The sequence below is a fragment of the Arctopsyche grandis genome, chromosome 13, assembly GCF_051622035.1.
Source record: "Arctopsyche grandis isolate Sample6627 chromosome 13, ASM5162203v2, whole genome shotgun sequence".
NCBI classification, from domain to species: domain Eukaryota; kingdom Metazoa; phylum Arthropoda; class Insecta; order Trichoptera; family Hydropsychidae; genus Arctopsyche; species Arctopsyche grandis.
In genome coordinates, this window is record NC_135367.1 from 1517473 (window position 1) to 1527379 (window position 9907).

At 40.4% G+C, this 9907-nt stretch overlaps 1 protein-coding gene across 1 annotated transcript; it reads right to left on the reverse strand.

Annotated features, from left to right (window-relative positions):
- Window positions 1–1228: 1228 nt before the first annotated feature.
- On the reverse strand, window positions 1229–7004 carry LOC143920826 (hippocampus abundant transcript 1 protein). Its single transcript, XM_077443807.1, has one exon. It carries the CDS (start codon window positions 6490–6492, stop codon window positions 5074–5076), a length of 1419 nt encoding a protein of 472 aa, XP_077299933.1. The 5' UTR covers window positions 6493–7004; the 3' UTR covers window positions 1229–5073.
- Window positions 7005–9907: the final 2903 nt, after the last annotated feature.

Here is a 9907-nt window from a genome sequence, read left to right on the forward strand (position 1 = left end):
CATACATACATTCCTCCAGTTAATATATATATATTATAAATCAATCGATTTGGGATACAGTAAAAAAAAATTCAGCATTTAGTGGCCTAACAGTTGAACTGCACTGTACTGCTCTAGTCGTATTGCCGTACGATTGTAAAATGAACACAAGCATTTAAAAGTCAAATTAGCAACGGAACCGGAATAGCGTTATAATAAAAAAGAGTTATCAACTAAAGTGGTATGTAACAAAATACGCACGTTTCACACGGCAAACAAACATATTTGCGTATTAAACGATAAACACTCAAAAAGTCAACAATCGACATCTGCAACATGAAACCTATCCTAATATTTGCTCAGATTCAATTCAGCAATTGCGGTGTAATTTATTAGCGCGGAACGTCACCGAGTCCCCCCTCATCATCGAATCGCCATTTAAATACACACACACATGACTAAAAAATTGAGTGGCAACCTTTCAGCACACATACCCTCGAGTATGTGATCTCCATTTGGAGACTAAATCAGTCCCGTCACACTCTATAGCAGACCGGGTACTGTCTATTTTATTCTTACAGTGCTCTTGTGTTTAAAAATTGGTATATAGAATCACTTTTGGGTTTGACTAGATTTTGGCAAGGGTGTATTTTTGTGCAGGTTCGGTGTTATCACTACTGCGTTAGGAATATATTATCAATCCGGTGCTAAAATGTGCCTGCTGAGCCACTCGTGGTCTAAAGACGCTTTTTTCCCGACAAAATTAACGATGCGTAATACTGGCGTACAGGATTGAGCAATAAATACACTTTGACAAGCGATTTTTCGTTTTGGCGTATCGTTATTATTTTGCATTATGCGACTAAGCGCGAAAACACACAGAGTAGTACGTGGTACGTGTTTTTTTTTCCTAGACACTTTTAAACATGCGAAAATAATGCAAATTTTATAAGTTATAGGCGTTTAAACAATTAAAATCTGACAAAGCGAGAGACGTCAAGATCAGAGAAATGTAATATTAGGGCCGGGCCGCACCGTGCAACTTTGTCGGCCGACTTGTTGCGCGACACGAAAAAATGTATGGAAATGTGTGCGACAAACAAGTTGACGAGTGTGGCATGTCCCCTCAACCAAGTTGTTCGCGAGTTGAGCGGTGCGGCCCGGCCCTTAATAATGCCTTTAGGTGTTCTTTTGTTGTCAAGTGACATTCTGTCCATGGGCAAATTTAAATAATTTTAGCATCAGTCGTATTTGACGCTTGGTGCTCGACGTATGTCCAATTAAAAACTTCTCTGTTTGTTTATATTACTCGCAAGATGGGCAAGCATCGGTAAAAATTGCACAATACATTCAAAAGCACACAATAAACAACATGGGATACATTTTTATAAGTAAATTGATCCGATTGTATTCCGTGCGATGTAGCGTATTTATAGAGACGTACTGCGTCAAATTGACAACAATTATTTATTCGTAAGGGCCCCTCTATTCTTATTACGTCTCTCTGGTCAAGATGGTCAAAATTGTGGCATTTTTTAAACTTGTCTATTGCGATTATTTTTCACCATCATAGTGGCGGATTTGATTTGAATATATTGTTGACGAAACCGCGCAAAATGGCAAAGTTTCAAAACGATCGGAAGAATGTATCAAAGGATATCAAATCCAAATGTTGTCAGACGAACGAGCGAAGGCTAGCTTAGAAGAGGCTTGTAATAACACACCTTAAGCGAGTCACGTAGTACTACGTTTCATATGAGTTTGACGAGAACTGCGGGATACGCAGTACTGCGTTTATTCCAATAGTATTTGGAGATTTTTTTTATATGAGTTTGAATGTTGAGCTTTTTTTTATAATCTATTGTATTTATTCGCGCAGCCTTGTGTATTTGCTAAAGGTGTGATAATAAAAACGCCCCTAGCCCATATACATGGTACACAGTCTCAATACATCACCCCCTGGAGTGTTTTCGGTGATATTTTATCCACGCTTGATAACGGAGAATCCTATATTTAAGAAACTTGTCGGTTGCATATGGATATGCATACACGTGTGACCTCCCAAGCATATGCATTCTGCACGTGCAACTACACCTGTATGCAGTTTGGAGAACAACGGCTGTTTACAAACCGGGGACGTGACGGCCCATACCACTCAGTGTGTTTTCGCCCTAACAGCTGTTTTGTAAAATTCAAATAAAAATTTAGTTTAGTGAATTTCTGTATAAAAATGATTATTTTATGCTTGTAGTTTTTTTTTTAAAAGCGACTCAGCTGTTAAAAGAACACGTGAACAAAAAATTGATAAGAGATCAATGCCGTAATACGAAAAGAAAGATTTCTTAACATTGTTAAACTATGTATAAAAATATTATTGTAAAATTGTTTCTTTTATCGCTAGGACTTACGGTGATGCAGACAATAACAAAATGAAAAGAAAAAAAAGTGATTTCCAAAATTTAATACTGAATTTTCCTCGTGCTAACATTAAACAACTATGTAATATTATATGTATATATATATAAATAACGAATTTTTAAAATTTGAATAAAATTGATAGTCGGTAAAATTGAAAACATCACATTTAAACACTCGGAAGTCTTAAACTACATTACTTACATTAGAAAAGTAGCGAATTACAAGATCACAGTGATTTCTACGCCGTTCAGCCAAAACCAAAACCGATGCAAATTAAACCAAAGCTCGCACGAGCGTTGAAAATTCGTTTACAAAAAGGTGTAAAAAATCCACCGAGCGTCAAAAATATACACATAAACACATATACACTTTTAAAAATCTCAATTTACAACGCGGTCCTTTTTGCCATTTTTTTGGTATCGGAGTTTGCATACAACGGGTCTGTGAAATCAAAAATAAACTAAATTAATAATCTAATGTCGATCCTTCCACGAGGGAATGTGAACTCCGTTACGCACGCCGGCATTTTGAGCGGCGTACCCTCTTGGGTGTCGCAGACCAGATCGTTCTGAAAGATAAGCCACAAACATTCCGACACACACACACAGAATGCCGACGTACGTACCTGAAGTTGCGTCGACACGTTGCTAACGAGGAAAACGGTCAACGGTGGACTTTGAGGAGTCTCGGGTCAGCTCGTCAGCAACGTGTGGAGGCGACGTCGAAAAATCAATGCCACAAGCTTTACAAATATGTACAAGTGTTAAAATATAAATACACGTTGACGTAGTTTTGCCTGACGGAACTAATTCGTGTCGTCTGTTATGCTCGATTGCAGTTCTGTGGGGTTTCAACGGAATCGGTAAACATTTCCGCGACGGATTTCGTCTGTTGAATGGAATTCATTAAAAGTATACGTTATGAATTTAAGTCACGTATTGATACAAGCTATTTTATCAGCATATACAAAGAAAACCCATTAATTGACTTTTTTTTTAAATCTATTTTTCGTCTTATTTAACCGTTAGGCTGCTGTGATATTTTTCAAAATCCTAGCGAGAAATGCTAATTAATATTTTGGTGTTTGGTAGCTCACTTTCTCTTTCTTTCGCGATTGTAAATTAGAGCGTGCGAGTGAGATGCACTAGAGGTTATTGTAAACATTTAGTGTCCATTAAATTGCACGACGGCTCATGACCTCTATAATAGAAAACGATTTTCTATTGTTTTTGTTATTATTCTGTAATATTATAGATACAAAACAGTGGAATTAGAATTAACTACCTAATATAAATCAGCAATTCTCGCCATTTTCATAAACAAAGATATATCGTTGCATTAAATAATCAATAATTTATTTTACTATTTAATATTGGTATTGCTTAATAATTATCAATTCGTATTGTTAGCAGGGGCATCATTTGGGGGGGCCCCCTTAGATTTGAAGGGGACTATCCACATTGTTTAATCTAATATTATAAATTTTTTGTATTAAAATAATAAACCAACAAAAATATCATATTGAAATTCTTTAAAAACAAGTTGATTATTCCCAGAAAAAAAAAATGTTTCAAATATATTTAGTTTTATTGTTTGAGATTTATTTATTTTGTACTTTATATATATATATAATAATTAGAGGTAGGATATTGACAGTGCAATCCATTGTTGTAAATCCTTTGTAAAAAAGGTTCAGCAAACCTTTAACAATGCATTTACAACCTTTGAACAATACGCGGCACCTTCTGGGTCCGGTGACTAATAATAATACACCCCCCCCCCTAGAAAGTCATTATTTACTGATTAAAAATTTTGCCCCCCCCCTAGGAAAAGTTGAAATGACGCTTCTGGTTGTTGGCTTTAAATTGTATACATTTCATAAATTGTAAAAGTATTAAAATTTAACTTTATTTTATTTTATATGACTGAAAAATTTAACATACTTTCGGTTAAAACGCTAAAAATGTACGTATTAACATTATTTTATATGCATGAAAAAATCTATCAATTGTACAATCAAATTATGAATAAATTTACATTAAAAATGCTGATGATAAAATGTTCATTTGATCACCAAAAAAAAAATTAAACATTATTTTATATATATAGATAATGAGCTTTCATCAATACGACTCAATTTACTTGCATTTCAATACTATAAATGTTGAAAGATGATTTCCACAGCGTCTTTATAAACCGAGCCAAACTTTTCATATATTATACATATATAATAAAGTTCCGTCAAACAAAACAAAGTCCTTATAATATTATATGATAAAAACAAACATTTTAATCTCAAAACATTTCTTGCACCTTTCGGCAAACGATCGACGAGTGAGTGTTGTGTGTGTTTGTGAATTTATTTACAAAAATAGTTCATTAGAAAAATAATACGACCAAACGGTGCGAACGGCGTTTGTTCAGCGTCAACGTCACATATCAATACATATACATATATATTTATATGACTAGGATGATGATGAAGATGATGCAGAGGCGACGACGCTCGACTCGTGTGACTAAACACAAAAAGGAAACTTAGCACTCTATATATGTATATATATATTATATTATATATATACATATAAGGTGGATTTATAACTGATGAAGCATACTATTATCACACTTGACCCCTCTAGATTGCACAGTTTAAGCTTCGACGAGTAGCGTCCGGCACTAGAGTGCGGCCGAGTCGGCGGCCATCAGCGGGGACAGCGGCCCGGCCACTCTCCTCCCTCTCTCCACCTCGTAGTGGAGCTCCAAGCTGGGCCGGCGCGGCCCTTCCTCGGGGATGAACGCCGCCACCAGCAGAGCGCAGATGACGAGCAGCGCTCCGAAGACGAACGGCGGCCCCGGCACGATTCCGAGATACTTAGCCTCCTGCTCCGTGTAGTTCCTGTGTATCTTATTACCCAGGTGGTCCTCGTTCAGGTCGACGTGGAAGAAATAGAATATGACGCCGAACATGGCCGGGCCGAGGCCGTTGCACAAGCCCCTCATGCCCGTCACCATTCCTTGCACGACTCCCTGACGGTCCACGTGACTGTTTATGGACACGAACGCGCTTATCGCGGGGTACGTGATCGAAGAGATCGACGCCAGCACTCCGGCGGCCCACATCATCCAGGTCTGGCTGCCGAATCCGTACCACATCAGCTGCAGCATTTCGAACAGCAAGCCGATCATGATGGTGTGTTTGGCTCCGAGCGTTCTCATCAGGAAGCCGAGAACGATCTGGGCGGCTATGCTGAGGATTCCGACGGTGGCTATGAAGACGGCGACTTGCACCACGCCGAATCCCATGACTAGTTTGAGGTAGACGAATATGCACGAGTATTGGCCGGCCTCGGGGAGGTACGAGAGGAATACGGTGACGCACAGCATTAAGATGGTGCGGTCTTTGCCGACCTTGCGCAAGGCCGAGAACGGATCTGCCTGCTCCCAGGATATAGGCGCTCCCCACGAGCTCGGTCTCACCTTCTCCGGGAGACTTTCGGGGACGGCTACCAGGATGAAGAACACGTCCAAGACGGCTACGGCCGTGGCCACGGCTACGACTAGGGTCTCGCTGTGTGCGTCCATCAAGTAGGCTCCGAGTGCCGGGGATATGACCATGCTAGCGGCGAACGTGGCCGAGACTAGGCCGTATGCCCGGGAGCGCTCGGCCTCGGAGGTGACGTCGGCCACATAGGCGAAGACGATGCTGAAGGTGACGGCGAACACCCCGCTGATGCTGATCATGGCGAAGAACCACCAGGTGTTGATGGTCATCAGGGGTATCGGCGCGCAGGTGAAGAAGACGGTGACGAGTAGGAAGAACTTGCGACCCCAGACGTCGGAGAGGGCTCCGATGAGGGGGGCGCTCAAGAAGGAGAGGATACCTTTGATGCCCATGATGAGGCCGTTCATGAGGAAGGTGTGGTCGGGGAAGGTGGCGTTGAGCACGCTGATGATGGGCATGGTGAGGAGTCCCCACGCGAAGAACTCGAGGAAGATGACGACGAGGGCGTGCGGCACTGCGGGCGGGCCGATGCCCCCGGCTGCCGACATGGTCTCCTTGAGGGCCGATTTGCGCGGCCTTCCTGTCACTGCCATCCCGTCACTGTCACTGCAATCTGCTGCTTCTCCACTGGCACTTCCACTGGCACTGGCACTGGCACTTCCACTGGCACGCGAGTCGCTCTTCTCCGCCACGGCCGAGTCTCGTGTCGTAGCGTCGACGTGTCGCGTCACGTCTACCCTTCCGGTCGGCCGACCATCTCGCTTCGTGTGCAGTGGAGCTGGAGCTGGAGCTGGAGCTGGAGCTGGAGCTGAACGCGACCAAACGCTGACGATCGACCAGTCGCGACCTGAAACAATCGACACGCAACCCGCTCCACTCGGCTGCCAAAGCCAGACTGATGAGCGTACTTTACGTTGCCAACTTTACCATTGTGTTGGTTCGGCTGGTTTGTCATGTTTTGGTGATAGATTACAAGATAATTGGACTATTCGTCATATTGCGGTGGTCACAAAGATAATTTTTGCCATGAAAATCGCGAATACACAATATTTGGCACTCAAGTTCTCGTTAGTATGATAGTTATCGTTAGTATGATGAGAATATTTATTATAAAAAAAAATTAAAAAATCTCTATTTTCAAAGGCGCCGTCTTAAATAGCAACCACAGGTTGCGATACTGGATATGGAAATATCGTATGTAGATATCGTGTGTGTGGACGGCGCCAAAGAGAGTGGCAAAATTTTGGAATAGTTTACCAAATTTAAAGGTAATTAATATGTGTAAAATACATTTGTTTGCAGATGATACATTGATATATATATAATTGGAAAGAATGTTGATGTAATATCTGAGATTTTAAATATAGAATTGTAACGCGACGTTTTCCCATCGTCCCATAGGGCAGCACTCGCCCTTTATTTCGAATGGCCACCCAGGGAAAAGCTATAGGGCGCGATCACACAGCGAGGGAGCGGTATGCTATACGCGGGATATTTTTTTTAGATAGTTTTAAACACACACAAATTGTAGGGTCATACCCGGTACGATACGCCGGATCTTACGGGATCGTGCGGGATCGGAGCGGTCTCGTTGAAATTCTATAGAATTGTTTATACTAACTTGACGGTGATATATACCAATTCGTCGACGCTCGGACGACGCTTGACAGTGATCGATAACGGTGTATCCCATATTTTTTTTGACATCTCCTCCCAAGCTTCATTGCGAATGTTTTGGTCCTTATATTTTACGGATCTGACGTCATAGACACATTCGTACTGTCGCACAACTTCTATTAATTTTTCTGACATTATGAACTGCGATGTACCGATATTATGAACTGCGATGACCGAGCTCAAAAGACGAACTGTTTGCAGTCACCACTTTCTTGAGTATAAAAAGTATAAATAAAAAATACTTTGTTCTTGATATAAAATAAAGTAAAAATGGGCTCTCTTTAAACGAACATGTTATTGTATCGACATGTACATACATTCATACGGAAATGCATTCAGTATCAATTAGTTACAGTCCATATTGAGTGCACTATAGCCCTTTACGTAAAAAACATCTTTGTTCGTTTATCTGTTGATGGTATTAGGGATTTAAGTACGTATTTAGTTTTTGTACCAAAAAACTTGAGTCCATTGTCTAGTCATTTCTGTTTATTTAGTAACAATTGATTCCGGTAAACAATTAGTGTACTACATAAAACCCTTTATGCTGAATACATCTTTGTCCGTGATCGCAGAGTTTGTTTATGAAAGTATCGAATGAGTATTTAATTCTTAAACCTACCCGGAAACATTAGTCAATTGTTGTTATAAACCGGACACTTGTTTGTCTATTTTTGTTAATTGTTTACTAATTAAGTTTAAAACTGAATTATTAAACAATAAAAGCTTGAAATCCTTAATGTAATTTGTATTTTCTATAATCTTATTATTCCGACAAGTTCTGCTATATTTTTTTGCAAATATGGGATACACCGTTATCGATCACTGTCAAGCGTCGTCCGAGGGTCGACGAATTACTATATATCACCGTCAAGTTAGTATAAACAATTCTATAGAATTTCAACGAGACCGCTCCGATCCCGCACGATCCCGTAAGATCCGGCGTATCGTACCGGGTATGACCCTACAATTTGTGTGTGTTTAAAACTATCTAAAAAAAATATCCCGCGTATAGCATACCGCTCCCTCGCTGTGTGATCGCGCCCATATAGGCGCACGCGCATGTAGAACGCGCTCTCTCTACATCCAGCCGTCAGCCGGGACGGACCTACCTCCAGCATCTCCGCCGAGCGTCTTCAGAGACGCCCAGAGATCGCCATCTTGTGTCCACACGAGGCAGTACGGAGTTTGTCTCCTGCCTCCCCCCTCCCGCTGCTGTGACGCGACCGCAGAGCCAGCTTCCGGAGGAGCTGTTATCAACGCAGAGGACTTGCAATCAGGAACCTCCCCGACTATATACACATATATAATTGTGGCAACCCCAAAGGCTGGCCGTAAACGGAGGTGTTTTCGCCCCGAGGGCGGTCAGGGCGTCACGGGAAGCTATCTCTTCCCTTCGAACCTCGCAACCGACAACACCTCTCTCGTCTCCCACACTCGCTGTACCTGAACGAATAAACATTGTTTCCCGAAGCCGAACACCGCGTTTCAATCAATCGCCTGCTCTCCATATAACTATCCCAAGGTTAGTCCACGTTTCCACCTAAATTGACTCTTGGAGGAATAACGACGTATCACGCCCTCTGCATAAAGACGCGCGTAAATCCGTTCATTACAGAATTAAATTATGTGAATGACTGGTTGTGTGAAAATAAATTAAAGTTGAATGTGAATAAAACAAAAATGATGTGGTTGAATGGTAAAAATAAAAATATATTGAATGAAATTAGAATTGATGATAAGTTAATTGAAAAAGTTGAAAATATAAAATACTTAGGTGTATACATAGATTCAGGACTAAATTTTAAAATGCACGCTGACTATATAATAAAAAAAATGGCTAGAAAAGTTGGTGTATTATGTAGATTAAGAAATATTTTAAGTAAAAAAAGTAAAATTTTAGTGTTTATTTCAATTGTCTTGCCACATGTGGTTTATTGTGCCACTGTGCTTAATTTGTTTAGTGGCCAAGATTTAGAAAAAATGCAAAAAATACAGAATAAAGCTATGAGAGGTATTTTGAATGTGAGTAGATTTAAGAGTATTGGAAGTATGTTAGATGAATTAGGATGGATGAGTATTAGAATTATTACTAAATATTAGTACATTGTCTTTTGTTTATAAGTTAGATCATAAGTTATTACCTAAGTATTTTGATGATTATATAATAAGGAATAGAGATAAACATAGTTTTTATACTAGAAATAAGGACAAACTAGTTGTAAGTAGAGTAAGAAAGAATAAGACAGCTGGGGGTGTTTTTCACAGGGGTGTGCTCATGTATAATGCCCTCCCTGAGTGCATCAGGTCTGCTAAAAACATGCATTCTTC